Source organism: Oryzias latipes, chromosome 11 (genome assembly GCF_002234675.1).
Source record: "Oryzias latipes chromosome 11, ASM223467v1".
Lineage (NCBI taxonomy): Eukaryota > Metazoa > Chordata > Actinopteri > Beloniformes > Adrianichthyidae > Oryzias > Oryzias latipes.
The window spans coordinates 26,829,823-26,847,282 of NC_019869.2; the positions used below are offsets into that span (position 1 = coordinate 26,829,823).

At 44.0% G+C, this 17,460-nt stretch overlaps 1 protein-coding gene across 2 annotated transcripts; it reads right to left on the reverse strand.

The window, feature by feature from the left end:
- Window positions 1-801: 801 nt before the first annotated feature.
- On the reverse strand, window positions 802-16,928 carry LOC101174278 (low density lipoprotein receptor adapter protein 1-B). Of its 2 annotated transcripts, XM_011481368.3 has the most exons (10): window positions 16,648-16,928; window positions 8,242-8,384; window positions 6,685-6,797; window positions 6,488-6,602; window positions 5,638-5,710; window positions 4,955-5,044; window positions 4,118-4,233; window positions 3,616-3,650; window positions 3,311-3,342; window positions 1,008-1,152 (listed from the first exon to the last, which is right to left on the reverse strand). In XM_011481368.3, exons 1-10 carry the CDS (start codon window positions 16,730-16,732, stop codon window positions 1,106-1,108), a joined length of 849 nt encoding a protein of 282 aa, XP_011479670.1. In that variant the 5' UTR covers window positions 16,733-16,928; the 3' UTR covers window positions 1,008-1,105. The 2 variants fall into 2 exon arrangements, with proteins under 2 accessions (XP_004074469.1, XP_011479670.1); XM_004074421.4 differs by lacking the exon at window positions 3,311-3,342 and having other exon boundaries at window positions 802-1,152; window positions 16,648-16,925.
- Window positions 16,929-17,460: the final 532 nt, after the last annotated feature.

The following is a 17,460-nucleotide window of genomic DNA, read 5'->3' on the forward strand; positions in this document are numbered from 1 at the left end:
TTTGTATCCGTCTGTTCAGCCCTCTGTGCACCCTCCACCCTGACGTCCTTCTTCTCTACATACATGAAGCTCCTCCCTGGTCTTCCAGGACCTCTATCCTCCAACCTCTGCATCCTTTCACCAGCACCATTACTGTTCCTCCTCTCAATCATCTCCATCTGCTTCCCTGCATTTATCTCCAGAACATCTAGCATCATCTGTTCCTCTGATGGATTCATTCTCCTCACTCCAAACAGAATCTTCACCTTCATCTCTGCTCCTTGTAACATCCCCATTCTGCAGAGTTCCTCTCATTTCCACATAGACACTCTAACTGTAGCTGACCGTCATTCCTTTGATTTTTCCAGTCAGAGTTCCTATTCTAAGTCCTTCACGCTGCTTTCCTTGTATCCTTCTTCCTGCAAATACCTCTTCCTCCTCTTCTTCTTCCACCAACAATAGTCCAGTTTCCAGCCTGTAGGTCAACAGCACTGTTGGTGGTTGTTGTTAACCCAGTCCAAAACTGATCTGGTTTAAAGGTTCTCCTTGGGATTGTCTTTACTGGTTAGGCTTTGGATCCATGTTGGATGACACTTCCTGACCTAAACTCCTGCTTTTACCCAGACTTTGAACTAGTGATTGTGCCCCTTGTGGTTGGATTGGAAATATCTGCAGTCTGTCAACAAATGTGTCCCACCTGTCTGTGTTTCAGTGGGCTACACAAGGACTGCCAGCTTTATAGAAATGAAACACTGTTCTGTACAATATTTAGGGAGGATTTGACGCAACACAGAATGTAATGATGAAATCATGGAGACCAGGAAGTCTTCAGACTGCTTTTATTTGGCCCTTAACAGAATCCCCAGAGCTCCTTCTCCAATGATTGCTCCATAAATGTTCCAATGATTGCTCCATAAAGTCACGTCATGTCATAGATGTGAAAACACACTTTGATCCATAGAAGGCTGGTTGATTCCTCAGAACATCTCAATTGTCAGCAATGATTTGTAAAGATGCCGGGTAAAAAATTAAAATAATAATTGTGTTTAATTATATTTCTATAAAATCCAATACAGTGGGTTGTTTCCATGGAGACTGTCCGCTTCAGCCGGCCAGACATGAGTGGTTACCCCATCGTCCATGACCTGAGGGTTAGTACGCGACACTGCCAGTCTGAGAAGAACAAGGAGATCAAGTGAAAACCACAGGGAAGTGTGTTATAAAACAGTCTCAAATCTAACGTATGTGGGTTGGTCTCTCATTTCTGCGACTCATAACCAGGTTTAGTCCGGACTGATTAGGCCTCAGAGCCTGCTCTGCACGGCTGGAAACATCTTTTCCATCTAGTCTCTAGGTCCTGGTTTAAGTTTTCTTCATTTTGTTGTGTATATTATTGTCATTTTGATCATTGTGTTTTTCTGTTTCCTTTATCACATTTGCTGTGTGACTATTAATCAATGGTTGGTTTGCCTTTTGTTTGTTTGAGGAACTGCTTTGAAGAGTTGTATCCCTTGACGTTTAATAAAGTTTTTGAGAAACAAAAAGAGGCAGCAAAGGTGAAGTAATGAATGAATTGGGATTAATGCAATAATTTGATTCTCCCTAATACACTGACCAAAAATATAAACGCAACACATTTGTTATTGCTCCCATTTTTTATGGTATGAACTCAAAGATGTGAAACATTTTCCACATACACAAAATAACCAGTTCTCTGAAATATTGTTCACAAATCTGTCTAAATCTGTGATAGTGAGCACTTCTCCTTTGCCAAGACAATCCATCCCACCTCACAGGTGTGCCATATCAAGATACTGATTAGACAGCATGAGTATTGCACAGGTGTGCCTTAGACTGACCACAAGAAAAGGCCACTCTGAAATCTTCAGTTTTGTTTTATTGAGGGGGTCAGGGGACTCAGACAACCAGTCAGTATCTGGTGTGACCACCATTTGCCTCATGAAGTGCGACACATCTCCTTCGCACAGAGTTGATCAGGTTGTCTATTGTGGCCTGTGGAATGTTGGTCCACTCTTCTTCAAAGGCTGTGCGAAGTTGCTGGATATTGGCAGGAACAGGAACACACTGTCGTATACGCTGATCCAGAGCATCCCAAACATGCTCAATGGGTGACATGTCCGGTGAGTATGCTGGCCATGCAAGAAATAGGATGTTTTCAGCTTCCAAGAATTGTGTACAGATCCTTGCAACATGGGGCCGTGCATCATCATGCTGCAACATGAGGTGATGTTGTTGGATGTACGGCACAACAATGGGCCCCAGGATCTCGTCACGGTATCTCTGTGCATTCAAAATGCCATCAATGAAATGCACCTGTGTTCTTCGCCCATACCATAACCCCACCACCACCATGGGCTACTCGATCCACAACATTGACATCAGAAAACCGCTCACCCACACGACGCCACACACGCTGTCTGCCATCTGCCCTGAACAGTGTAAACCGGGATTCATCCGTGAAGAGAACACCTCTCCAACGTGCCAGACGCCATCGCATGTGAGCATTTGCCCACTCAAGTCGGTTACGACGACGAACTGGAGTGAGGTCGAGACCTCGATGAGGATGACGAGCATGTGTGGATGTGGAGGTCTTGGGCTGGTGTGGTTACACGTGGTCTGCGGTTGTGAGGCCGGTTGGCTGTGCTGCCAAATTCTCGGAAACGCCTTTGGAGACGGCTTATGGTGGAGACATGGACATTCAATTCCCTAGCAACAGCTCTGGTGGACATTCCTGCTATCAACATGCCAATTGCACGCTCCCTCGAAACCTGCGACATCTGTGGCATTGTGCTGTGTGATACAACTGAAGATTTTCTGGCCTTTTCTTGTGGCCAGTCTAAGGCACACCTGTGCAATAATCATGCTGTCTAATCAGCATCTTGATATGGCACACCTGTGAGGTGGGATGGATTGTCTTGGCAAAGGAGAAGTGCTGACTATCACAGATTTAGACAGATTTGTGAACAATATTTCAGAGAACTGGTTATTTTGTGTCTGTGGAAAATGTTTCACATCTTTGAGTTCATACCAGAAACAATGGGAGCAACAACAAAAGTGTTGCGTTTATATTTTTGGTCAGTGTATATTTATATATCAAAGAAGTGTTCCTCTCTGCAGGTTAGAGGTTGTGTTTGTGTGAAGGAGATGAAATGGGAGACAAGAGAGGAAGAGGAGGAGGAGGAGGAACTTTCCACGGCAGCATGGCCCTGCAGAGTGTTACTGGGGTTTCTAGTGAGAATGTGATGGAGTGGATTCATGTGGGTTAGGGATTAGGACTACCACACCATGGTTGAGCAAAGCTAAACTTTACCTGGAAGTGAAGCATAGCTATCCAGAGCACAGCTGGAGGACAAACACACAGCAGATTGAAGAGAGGAGTCATTCCTTTAGTGTCTCTTTAAACAACCAGTTCGAACTTTTTTGTGTAAAAAAAAAATCGGAATCTACAAATTGCAGAGGCACAAATCAACAGCAGGTGGCGCCTCAAGGCCAGCGGAATGAAAGAATCCCTCTGGAAGGTTTGATTTCAGCCATGAAACTGTTTTGTCATCAAGTAACAGAACATGCAGCCAAAAACCATTCAAACTTTTTTCACACTTGCTCAAATCATCCCACCTGGAAAAAGCTTCATCCAGTCCATCTTCTGTTTCCTAAAACACAAACATTTTATACCTTTTAAAGTTATCCAGTGATTTTTGTTGAGTAAAAGTAAGGAAAGAAAACCTAAACAATATATTTAAAACTGACCAAAAGATAGAAATGAAAACACAGGATGATTCTGTTTCTGTCTGCTTTGTTAGCTGTGAATCATTAAAATCACATTAAAAGTCAAACATGAACCAAGAAAGTTCAAAATGATCAAAGTGCAGTGACTGAAATGATTTATAGAATCAACTTTAGAGTTATTATTCAGTGTTTTAAAATGTTTTCTAAAGTTAATCTATGAACTTCCTCCAAACAGTTTTTCCTCCGATTTGAAACAAGCTTTAGATGAAAGAGCTTTTCAGTGAGTTTAGGGGGTTTCTGCCTGAATGTGGGTTTATTCATCATGAAGATGCTGTAACTGCAGAAAATGATGGCTTTCCTTTCAAAGAGGCAGAATTAGGACAGGATGTACCAAAGAGGGGTTGTTGGGGGTCTCAGGAGGGCTGCAGTTCTGAGGCTGATCCACCTTCCTCTCTGCACCCATATTCCCACCATCTCCCAGCTCCAACAGCTTCTCCGTGGCAACATCTGAAGAGGGAGAAGCAGAGACAGGGACAGTTAGCATGCAGCTCTTAATCTGCGAAGGGCCCCCCGCCTCATTTCTGGACCACAACTTGCTTTAAAAACAGAAAATATATCATTTGCTCCATAAGGCTGTCCCTGTGGGAAGAAAGGATGGACCAGAGGGGTGCGGGGGGAGGGGGGGTTGTCTGAGTCCAGACAGGACATGAATTGGTTCAGGTTCTGGTTGCAGTCAGTCATTCAAACTAGCGTACTGAATGATCCTGAAAGAACCAGAGCAGGACTGTCACGGCAGTCCCTCCGTTACCGTGGGGGTCATGTCCCGAAATAACCGGTCACAGGGGAAGCCGGTAAAACTCCTCACTACACACTTTTCTCAGACAGACATCAACATTTTCACACTTTTCTGATCTGATTCCGATCAAAGATTCAACGCGTTCTGCTGAGAGATTGACTGACAAGGTCTGCAGCCAATCAGGACACAGAACTCCACTGTAAAAACCATCAACAGCGAGACGGTGAGAGCTGAAGGATGTGTTGAGGGAACACTGCACCTCATTTTTGGCTCCTAAATAGCTTGGATAGGTTTTTAGAATCAAAAAGAAAAAGATGCACAGAAACGTTTGCCCCAATTTTTCTGCATCTTTAAAGTAGAAACAGCTTTTTCTCCTCTTGTTTCCCTGTGACCCCCGTGGCCCCCACCCTCCCGTACTGGAGGGGTCCTGACCTGCTGCCCTGAGACTCCCCACGCTGTTGGACCTGTCCGAGCTGCTGCTTGTGTCTCCAGCAGAACCAGACGTCACTCCTTTTCCTTTGTCTGAGAAGAACACAGAGAACAAAAACGATTCAAACTAAAATGACAGACTGAGAGTCTTTCAGGATAATATAGACTCCCAGAACCAAATAAAAAGATTTTTGGATTTATCTAAACATTTTTTATGTAATACACAAGAATTTAAAGCAAAAGAGAAAAACGTGTAAAGGCGGGAAAACGTGTGTACGGGTTGTTTAAAAGACTGAACTCCTCATGTCATGAATAATGACGTCATGAATGATCCACAAAGACCTGATCGGATCCTGATCCGGAACGTTTGCACCAGCGACATGTCACGGTGACATGCTGGATTCACAGCTTTGAAGGCCGTTTGGGGGGGGGGGGGGGGGGTGTTCCTGTGGGACAGACTTCTGTTCTTTCTGTTCATCTCATTTCATTTGAAACTTTGAAACCATTTTCCAGACAGTGGTTCCTGATTCCACGTTTGCTCGTCTGATCACACCAGCTTGATGCCGTGCACCTTTGAGGAAGACCACAGTCATTTACCCAGAAACCCCCTGAAGACAGTGAGACTCGCAGCAGACGCAGGAAGACGTGAACTGCTGCTGTGAATGTGTGGCAATGCGTCTGCTCACCTTCTCTAGCCCCCTGCCAGAGCTCAAAAGCCACGGTGAAGGCCTGAGCGACCGTCAGCGCCACCGCCTGCGCCTGCAGACAACACGCCGGCAGACAGGTCAGTCATCAGCCAGCAGGGCTCACTCACTGTCACACCTCACAGGAAGCTGCAGGATCTCCAGGATTTCACTGGAACATTCTTTGACCTTTTGAATCTTGTGAAGCACGTTTGTTTCAGAACCACTGCCTCTGAGGATCGAGCAGCTGCTCCTCCAACTGAAGACGGGCTTCAGCACTAATGTAGCTCCAACTCAACACAACTTCTCTCTTCAAATCTGCTGAGATGGAAACATGAGCTCCAATTTTCTCAGAGTTTATTGGAGTTTCCTCTTGGCTCCTCTGCTGTTGTCACAAGAGAAAGATCATCAGTTCTAATCCAGGAATGGAAAGTCTAATGATCTCATTCTCAAAAACCCAAACCACTCAGAAAATGCTGGTTTTTCTTGAACCTGGAGTTTCTTCTGAGAAACCAGGAGGAAGACACAGCAATGAAAGAAGATTCCTTAGAGATAGACCATCTTAGAAGGGACAAGGGTCCTTTTTTTGGTTTTTCCATCCTTTTTCAGAGCAAAATGCATGTTTGTATTGTGATGGACTCCTGATTGTAAAAGCAGAACAACAGCAACAAGAGGACAAAGATTCCAGAGGCAGCAAAGCAGGTTTTCTCCTGAAAGGAGGGGAGTTGGTGAGGAGAAAGTGCTGTGGTCCTTCTGATGTTTGGGTACAAGCTAAATGAAGAGGACATGTTAGGAAATCCTATCCAGAAACATTTCTCTTTGTGTTGACGTGCCTGAAACATTGATAACCCACCTCTCTTCTCTTGGAGCACAAGTAGGCGTGACATTCCAGCGTCCCGTTGAGGGCATTCTGTGTGATGTAGGCAAAGACTTTACCATGCAGTTTGTCCACTGTGCAGTAGGATATTCTGGAGGTGACAGAAAGGTAAAGCACAGATCTGTGCTGCGTCCATCACATGACCTCCGAGCAGCAGCCCCCACAGCGCATACCTGTAGATGGAGACCTTCTCCAGGAGCTGGTTGGTGGGTCTGTCGTACAAGACGATTCCCTGAGGACAAACCTTGAGAGAGACCTTCTGGGGCTTTTTACCACTGGCTTTGGCCTGTCAGGGACAATTAAAGAGACAACGTTCCACCAGATGTAGAGAAAAAGGAGAAAGATGGCAAAGAGGAAGCAGGATGATACCCAAATACAAACTCTGGACTCCGCCTTTTTACAAGAGATAAACTGTCTCTGATCAATCTTAGTTATCTGATTAATATAAGAAGTATTTTCTATACTCGTCTGCAATGGTTCTCATTGGTTTGTATCAGATGTTACAGATGTTAACGTTGTGGAACTAAAGAAAGTGAAACACGCAGAGGCGGATGCATTAGATCAGTGTTTTTCAACCTTTTCTGAGCCACGGCACACTTTAACCTTAAAAAAAATCCCGCGGCACACCAGCATCCAAAAATTAAAAAAAAAGGAGAAACTCATAGTCTGTATTGATCTACAGCCCCTCCACAATCTCTCATGCATTTTTGAGATAATTGTTACAGAAAAAGCTGGAAACTGCAGCTGTTTTTTTCTAAAAGATGTAATAAAAGTTAAGTTAGAAGATTTAAAAACAGATTGATGTGTGTTCGTTGTTTCAAGACGTTTAACAACAGATCTTGTGCGCTGTCAATCTCACAACCCCATGCATCATGGGAAATGTAGTGCATAAAACGGCCGGAGATCGGTTTTCGGAGCTTCATTGTTTTGTTCACTTGTTCCACGGTCTGATACCGGATTCTGTGGAAAGCTACACCGCTAAAGACGAGCTTTAGCTGCTATTTTTTTTTAGAACTGAGCGACTTTACGAGCTAAATCGGGACAAGGAAGTGAAGACTTTAACCACTTCTGATTGGTCAGACTGATGACATGTGACTTTTCCAAAATACAGCCGAAGGTGCAGCTGAATCGCGGTACTGTACCGTCATTCTTATCAAAATGTCTTTAATAAAATAAAATAAACGCAAAGAAAATGTATTTTACATCTTTTATATTCCTAACTCCTCAGTGTTTTATCAGGGCCTGTTTGGATGAACACAGAGCTGAAATCCTGGAGATGGAAAATGTTGTTAGATCAGTTAATGAGGGCAATTTCCCACGGCACACTTGACCATCTCCCACGGCACACTAGTGTGCCGCGGCACACTGGTTGAAAAACACTGCATTAGTGCCACCACAGATCAGAGAGAAACATTTTCTTCCACCAATGATCATTTCTGATCATTGGTGATCGCCAAGAAATGATCATTGATCATTTCTTTTAATATATGTAAGACATATACTAGATACTAATATTTCAGTCTGGCTCTGCTGTGGAGTATCAAACTGAGAATAAAATGTAAAAACGCTTTAGTGAGGAACCACCTTGATGTGGTTTAATTAAGAATACTACAAAAATAACAAAAATGATCTGACTGATTTATAAATGACACCTTACTCTCTACAGACCACAGAGAAGCAGAACTTCAGCTCATTTACTGCTGGATCTTTGATTCGCATTGAGCTCTGACCGTAGCAACAATCCTTTTTACGGCGGAAGCCGACAGCTCTTCTCCTTTGGGCTGGTCCACAAGGGTCATGCCGAGGTGACGGAGGTTAAAGGTCATCCCCTCCAAGATGGTCTCCCGTGTGTCGGTCCAATTCTCTGGAAGCTCTGGAGCCGAAAGCACATGCAGAAGGTTTGTTCAGTCAGTTGAAAAGCTGCTCTTATACAACTGGACACATCCAACATCATTCATTTCTCACCCATTTCTGGAATATTTAAATAAAAGTTGCGGAAGTATTAGTGCTGGAACGACTCATTTTAACAAGCATTAGATTCACATTTGTGGTTGCTGATATGATTCACAGTTAATTTTACTTCATTCTGAATGATCCAATTCATTGACCTACAGTGGATCCAGATCATCTTCATCCAAACTTCCAGACAGAAATTCCTGCTACTGAACAGTGAAGTTTTCCAGATTCTTGGATTTCTTCCAGATCATCAAGTGGAAATGAAATCTGTGTCCAAACCAACAAGTAAACTAGAATGAATGTCAAATCCATTCACATGTTAGTTTCCTAAAGTTCACCACTGTTGTTTTTCCACAAAGAATCCAAAGGGAACATTCTTAGAACATTCTAGACACTGGATGGTCACATGACTTTATTCAAAGTCTGTCACACATTGGACTGGAATGATGGACTGATCCGTGTTTGCTGATGTCATCACATGTGTGTTCTCTGCAGTGATGGTACTGGTTGTTTTTATGTTTGAGTGAATAAATCTACTGTGTCTCAATCCAAATGGTGTTTTTGTAGATCAATTCTGATAGATTTCTCTCTCTGGTTGCATCGTAGGAATAGAAATCGATGAATCCATTTATCATAACACCCTTAATGTAAAAAACACAAGTTAGAGGGATGTAAACAATCCCTGCTAATCTACTTTCCTCTGGAGTGGAGAAGCAAAACATGCTATGTAGGCCAGAGTGGATGTGAAGTAAACAGTAAAAGGATAAAACTTCTCTATTAAAAAGACAAGGAAGTGGGAAGATGTGTGCAGGAATGCCCTGTGATGAAAGACAGAACATTTTCTCTGATACATGACTGATCTTAGAAAGACGACTTTCAAGTGAACCCTGTGCAGAAATAAGACATAACTAGAGCTCAGGAATGGTACAAACAATAAAGACTGCCATCAGCGTCTTGGTGGGGAGGGAAGAGCTGAAAAACATCACCTCAAGGTTCTTCCTTCCAGCTTTTATCTGTGCATACCACAAACTCATGCTGGCACATGTTCTCCCACACAAAGGAAAGCTGCAGATGTCAGAGTTTCTCCAGACTAAACTAGACACACAGAGACATACCAACACTGGAGTTACAACCGTCTGACTAAGACAAGCAGAAATCACCACATTTAGTTCAAACAGAGAAGCATGAATGCCCCCATATCCATGCAAAGTTTCAACACGTTTTGACACAGAAGTGGTCCAAAGATAACAAAGTTTATCTTCTTCACGCTCGTGTGAGTTCAAACGGACGTGTTGAACTGTAAAAGCCTCAGTGAAGGTGATGCTGCAGACCTGCTGTTCTGGGTGAGGCGGCTACTTCATTCCAAAAGCATTTGACATCAACCACTATGACAGACTGGCAGCCTGTACAGGAACCCCGCCTTCATCCAAAAAGCAGTTAGGATAGGCTCCAGCAACCCTGTGACCCCAGAAGGAGTTACCGGGTTTAGAAAAGGAATGGATTTGCTGACAACTTCAGGAAACTGATTCTACATGTAAAAATAAAAAAATCTATGATGTGAACCCATCTGAGGCTGTACGTACTCACAACCCCCCCACCAGGCTCCTCTTTCAGCCCCGTCTGGAGGAGACTGCAGCCATCCCAGACCAGCTGAGGGACAAACCTCTGCAGCAGCTGGACATGCCAACACACCTCATTGAGAGGAGATCCAGACTGTTTGTCCACCTCTGTCCACCTGGCTCCTGTGTGCCACCACAATAAGAACAAAATCACAGATTTGGACCAAAAGTTCCTGATTTGCAAACAAAATGTTCAGTTTTTTTTAAACTAAACTTTCAAACTTTCACAATCTTAAATGTTTGCTTTCAAAATCTTTTTCTTTGGTTTCAAAACCTATTTTTGCATTTGAGACACAAACGTTTTCAGATACTTTTTCTTGAATATTGCTATCCCTCTCTCTCTGATTTGGTGTTTTACAACTTAGAAAGTCTCGTTTTTAAAACTGAACATTTTGTTTGCAGTTCAGCGATATTTCCTTTTTTAACTGTGACTTTTATTCTCCTTATGGCGGCATAAATGTTTCTTCGTAGGCTCCTCCTGATGTGGTGGAGAACCTGCTCTTCCGGGTGGACGTCACGGTTCCAGTTCCATCCGGTTCCATCCTTCCCTCTGTTGTAAAAGCCGGATAGTCCACTCCTCATGATCATGGAAACCCCAGCAGGTCTGACCTGGTTCTGAGCCCCAGACCTAAAGGAGCATTGATGGTCATGTTACACCAACAGTTGTCACGGTAACTTCTTGCTGATGGTTTTGTAGTCCAGTCCGGTCTGGTGCAGGTCTACAATCTTCTCCCTTTAATCCACTGAAATCTCTTTAGTCTTTCCAATGTTGAAGAGTTTGGAGTCTGCCTGATTCTGTGGACAGGTGTCTTTTCTACAGGTGAATAGTTCAAACAGGTGTCTTCAGTCCAGGTGACAGATTGATTAGGACAGAACCATAATGCTGCATCAAATTCATGTCGGCCGCTTCTCTTTTGATGGAAGCAACCGCCAACGTTTTCCTGGACTTCATTGGTTGCCACATCATGGAAAACATGGATGATGTTGAGTTTTGAGCTTTGGGGAGCTCTACAGAGGCGCCAGCAAGCACCTTGATGTCTGTGCTCACCAGCACAGAGAGAGAAAAATCTAAAACCACCGCTCCAGCTCCATGGGCCCTGTGACAGACAGGCTGGCGAGGTTTTCAGGGGGTATCCCACCTTCAACCAACAGTGGCTGGGACAGTCTCCGGCAACCACGCGGCCCCAGCGGGTTAAAAAAATGGATGGACGTTCAGGACGAGAATCCCCTCATTGAGCAGCCATATTGGATTTTTGTTTTTTTACCCTTTTATCTGAAAACGCCACGTCCCAAAGCGGCTGCGCCCCACGCCCAAGTCGTGGCCCAGGATCTAAGATCGCATCTGTACATTGACCTAACATAAAAACTTTAATTAATGGTTGCTAGGCGATCAAATACTTGTTTCTCTCAATAAAATGTAAATCAATTCATATCAATCCTTTAAAGTGGATTTCTTGATTTTTTTTTACTTCAAATGAAGCCACCATCAGGATGACAGCCTGTCTATTTCTGGTTAGTGGGCAAACCTACAAAATAAACAAGGTCTCCATTACTTATTTCCTCCACTGTAAAACTCCACATAAGTCATAAAAAGGTGTCTGGAAAAATGTTTGGAGGAATGTCTTATCTAGCATGTCTTTAGTACAGATGGGCTCCAAGACCAGACGCCAACTGCTTCTGACCCACGGAATGCTGGGAGTTTGTCTGACATATGCTGTGAAACACTGCAATCCCATCAGTGTTTGCAGCAGTAAAGTAAAATACTAAAATTGACGAGTGAGATCACTTTGAACCTTTGGTTACCTAGCAACCTGGAACCTTGCTTGCTGATTAAAGCTGCAGTATTTGTTTTATACACTAGGCGGCAGCACTGTGTTCCCCCCTTTACTGAAACTGAGAGACTGGCAGAAAATATCCCTTTCCCTCCCACTGCTAACAATGCTGGCTTAATGTTCAGCAGTTTAGGAAACTGTCCAACCAAACTGCAGCTACACAGAGACACAGATCGTTGGAAAGGAATTGAATGTTTTCTGCAGACGTTTAAAGCTGACTGAAGGAGGTTTTGCTGCTCTGCCAACAGCAGTGGGACCAGCCTCAGCTTCCCACCTGACTAATCCCAGGAGCAGGGCAGGTACCAGGCACCATGCAGCCTGGGAATGTGAAGCCCTCTGAGCTCAAAGGCCACAAACGGCTGTGAGAGGAAACGGCGGAGTTCCTGTTTGACCAGAGAGACCTGCAGCCCCCCCCCCCCCCACTCACACACCAGTCCAACACCTGTCATGAGTGTGACGACTCATGACTCTGTCAGATACTGACAAAGGTGCTGGAGCAACTCCCAAGAAACAGATTTACATCTGAAAAAAAAGAAGAAGAAAAGAGTACACTTACGTCACCTCATGGATTTAGGTTTTTACCACCCCCCCCCCTCTAACAACCTGACAGTTTTTTCATGTTGACATTACTTTGAACACATAAGAACCCACGGTGACATCAGTGTAACAGAAAAATATCAGAAATAGGTTCTCTGGTCCACTTGGTTTGTGGTAAAATACACATCGTTTTATTTTGAAGGTTCTTCATAATGTTTTATATGGTCTGAGTCACACATTAGTAATCAAAGAAAATGACATGAAGGAATGTTGAAGTAACGCTGTTTGTTCCATTGTTCTAGCAAATAAGTGAGGTTTGGTTCAAACAATCTGCCTCTAGAGTCTCTGACCGCTGTCTGCAGCCGACTGCTGCAGGACCCTGGAATGAACTGAAGGCAGCGTTCCTGGACATCAGTGCTGATAAATCATGTAGAAGAGTGATTCATGCTCTTCCATAAAACGCAGGGCTGCATTCACAACAACTGCTGTGCTACAATATGAGCTGATGTTCTTTTGACCTCTGTGTCTAATTCAGCTCCTTTTGTAAGATATCTCAATTTTCTGCTAGTAAAAACCCAAACTGTATTTTTCAGCAGCAATGATGACAACATTTTGGTTGTCACTTTTTACCCTTAACGTTTGAACAGTGATCCAAACAATACTGGCTTATCTCGTGCTGAAGACTCCATCATCCACCTGATACTTCTACCTACTGAAACAGGAAGTGACATCATCCCTGAGGTGCATCTATTTGCCATCTGCATCAGTGGATCAGAAGTCATTTTTGGTTCCACACACAAGGACCGGAGCCAAATTTAGAGACAGGCAGCAGAGCTAAAGCATCTTCTTGAAGCTACGCAGTCTTAAACTGAACAGGTGACGGGTTCGTCAGGACTCAAAAAGACTTCAGTTCCTTCCAGTAGTTCATATATTGAGAAAAACTCATCCCAAGAAAACGTTGCCCCCAATTATTATCAGTCCAGACTTTATGCTAAAACCTGAGATCTGTTCTTCCTGATGGAAAAGAGGAGTATGGTGGTAGGATGAGCCATCAGCCAGAAAGGAGCAGAAAAGTAGAGTGCACTTTGTGAACAGAAGACAAAAGAGACTCTCTGAGTTTGCTTCACGTGTGAAAAAGGCGGAAATCCCAGAACAACCGCTGCCTTTAACTCAGCTGTTAATCAGTAGCAAGAACCACAGAGGAGCGTCTTCAGGACAGTGATGGGGTCTTCCCACACACAGTGACCACAACGGAGCTGATCTGTGTGTCTGGACCAAACACTGGATCACTCAGGAAACCACCAACTCCTCCAAGTCTCTGCCTTTGTTTCTGTTCAAACCAGGTTTGAGGTCTGAGGTCTAGAAAGCTCCTCTGGAGATTCCCCTGATGAGGAGAACGGTGAACACGGCAGAGCCTGCATGCTGGTCTCTGTGGATTTGGAGACATTTCTAAATCATCATCATGCTGATGGAGCTGCTAGCATCTTTACTCGCTGTCATGTTCATTATCCCGTTAAACTGTGGAACAAACACAGCCCCCGCTCGGTGAAGCCCACCCCCTGCAGAGCCGTTCATTGTTTCCAACACAAAAATGTCCTGAAGACATTTGGACTAAAGAGGAAAAGCGCTGCGAGTAGCATGGTTCCAGTTTGACGTTCGTAAGCAGATTCAGTGCTCATGACCTTAACACCAGCCAGGATTTCTCTAGGAGTTCCAAACAGTCGTCTTCACTGTGAGCCGATCGTTTTGGATCCTCTCCCCATCTGAAAAACTCCTTCCAGGAGGAACCTCGTACCCTTCAGATGAGTTTTAGCTGAGCTAACTGTTTTAGCTGGTTTGTGTATCAAAACACAGCTGAGGTTCACGTCATTTGTTCGCCATCCAGCATCTCCCTTCAGGGGATGGCCATAGCCAATCAGCTTCCACTGATCTGCACATGTATGTGGTTTGGCAGAGATTTTCACCCGAGCCGCAGACCGGATCAGGGAGATCCAGAGTAGGCCCCCTAGTGGCTACATAAACTTGTAAAGAGCTTTTCTACCTTCCTCGAAGGCCCAAAGCGCTTTCTAGTCTCAGTCTTATTCAGACACTGCACTGAACACTGGCGCCAACATGAAACCACCACAGGGTTCAGCGTCTTGTCCAAAGACACTTCCACATATGGGCGGGCAAGGCGGGAATCGAACATGCAATCTTCCGATCAGAGGACGACCCCCGGGGACCGTAGTAGCCACAAGGTCTTTCCCAAGGACCTCACACAGGAGTTGCACCCTGGTTTCCATGTGCCAGTCCGGCTTAACCACCTTTGGAGCTCTTTGGTTGGGGCGGAATACTGAGAATACCCAAGATGCTCTGCTTCTGTTCCACCACATCCCTGTTCATTAAGGATAGTTTGATTTGAGAAAACCATTTCATATTGGTACAGAGAGAAAATCTGCTCAGTAATGTTACAGACCAATGTGACCCCCCCCCCCCTGCTTTTTTAGCAGACTCCTGGTCTGTTTGTGTCATTACAGCTGTGATTTGCATGAATCCAGCATAACGAGTTTTGTTCTTAAAGCTGTCCTGACACAGACAGATTCATTTACACTAAAATCAACTGCATCCACTGCTGCACACTATGAATATGTATCACAAACAACAAATAACTTCTGATTTGAACCATTAGATACTTTGATTAAAACAACCTCCAACATCAGAATAACTACAAGAAGGAAAGAAAGACAACAGACCAAAGTACCTTTAATGAGGAGAGCGAACAGAGAATAATACCCAACAGACAATCATCTCCAGTCTAGTGCATATTCTGTATTTGATTACGTTTGTTGGGTGTGATCTCTGAGTCTGTTGTCTTTCTTTCCTTCTTGTAGTTATTCTGATATTGGAGGTTGTTCAATTGATGTTGGGTTAAAACAACCTTCAACACTTTTACTGTAAGAATGCCACAAAATAAACAAAAATTAGTTAAAAGCCTCAAATCAAAATACGTTTCTTTAACTTCTTGCAACAACATTTCAATAATCTTGTCTGAAAACAAAACTATGGAGCAACAAACTTTTAATAAAACAATCCACTTGCATGTTGTTGGTGACGTCAATTGTGTGCAGTCATCTGGCACTCTGGATGTAAGTGAACCCCGAAAAGAAGACCTAGACCAGGTTCTGAGTCCAGAGTCCAGAGATACGAGTCAGTGCTGGATCTGTATCTACACTACAGTGCAGTCTTCTACTCCAAGTGGGTCAGCATTTGTAGGGAGCTGCTAAGACTTCTGGGAAGCAGAAATGACCTAAACCTGAACCAAGAAACTTGATCTGAGGGAAATGGCAGCTTTCAAAACAACTCAATATTTACTAGAATTAAAATAAAATGCAATATAATCCGACAAGTCCAGACATGTTTGAAATCCATCTGTAGATGCAGGGTGACCAACATCACCACTGACTCCACCCATCCTGCTTTCCCTTTGACCTGCTGCCCTCTGGAAGGAGGTACCGGTCCATCAGAACCAGGACCAACAGATTAAGGAACATCTTTTTCCACAGGCAATCACTATACGGAATACACACTCTTCCACCAACTACACCCCACTCGGACTTTTTACAAACGCTAAATTACTGTCTACACGTGTGTGCAATAACACACAATATCTATGCTGCACTCATGGCAACTCAACTCATTCCATTCGGTTTTTTCATACGTATTTAATATTTAATTGTTTCTGTACATATTGTACATTTTTGTTTAGACATGTGAGTTACAGTATTTTCATTTTTTCTTCTTTTATTTTATTTTCTTCAGCACTCCAAGGCTGCTGGAATTTCATTGTATATGGCATGTATATGGCATAAACAATGACAATAAAAGGATTCTGATTCTGAACCTTCACACACTTCCTGTTAGGGACATGGAAACAACACACCAGAGCTGCTTTTCATCTGATACCCTAAAAATACAAGACAGGTTCATAGTAGTGCTGCCAGGAGACATCACACACAAACACAGATCCGCGCATGCGCGCGCGGACAGCGTCTGTGACCTGTCTGTTCTGTGGCAGCAGGTCATGTCAGAGATCATCATCAGAATCTTCACATAAAAAGTTTGGATTTGAACTGAACACAAAGTTCACTTTGAACTTTCCTGTAACACAAAATCAAAGTCACAGAAACTCCGCGTTTCCCCGCCGCCTGCTTACTTCTGTGTCTGCCGGAGCTCCACGGCTGTTTGGCCGCACTGGGCCTCCGGGTCAGAGCTCTGCCCGCCTCCCTCAGGGCGTCCATGCCGGGGGTTCGAGAGCTGGATCGGGGTCTGCGCCGTGGGGCTTTCCGCAGAGCTGGGGGCGGCTGATGAGTGGTGGTGCCTTCCAGAGCAGTCAGGATTCCCGGATTTACGAACTTTTATTCCGACTGGTTGTCACGTGACGTGTGATGTAAAAATGTAAAAAAAAAACAAAAAAAAAACCTCTCTTCTGTGACCCCCCCACTGGAGAATATTTGCCCCAGACATTGAATTAAAAGAAGTTTGGACCTTTTCTGCAAGATATTTGATCAGCAAAAACCACTGGATGTTTGGAACTTCTCCACAGATGCTGCCCAGACACACACACACACACACACACACACACACACACACACACACACACACACACACACACACACACACACACACACACACACACACACACACACACACACACACACACACAGACAAACAGACAAACAGACACACACACACACACAGACAAACAGACACACACACAGACAAACAGACACACACACACACACACACACACACAGACAAACAGACAAACAGACACACACACACACACACACACACACAGACAAACAGACACACACACACACACACACAGACACGAACATACACACACACAGACAGACTCACAACCTGCTTCTCATCTATTCTCCAAATGTTGTTTCACCTCCACCTTGCAGAAAGAAAGTTTCCTCTTTGTGCGACGAAACTTTCCTAAAAACTTTCATGTTTTAAA

What these genes read in the sequence shown, in the direction of transcription:
- LOC101174278 (XM_004074421.4), bottom strand. Translation starts at nt 16,732, where the DNA reads ATGGACGCCCTGAGGGAGGCGGGCAGAGCTCTGACCCGGAGGCCCAGT. An exon ending in TGTGCTCCAAGAGAAGAGAG is followed by an intron (nt 5,711 to 6,487) that starts GTGGGTTATCAA and finishes TGTTGTCTGCAG; the next exon opens with GCGCAGGCGGTGGCGCTGAC. An exon ending in CTGGCAGGGGGCTAGAGAAG is followed by an intron (nt 5,045 to 5,637) that starts GTGAGCAGACGC and finishes TGTTCTTCTCAG; the next exon opens with ACAAAGGAAAAGGAGTGACG.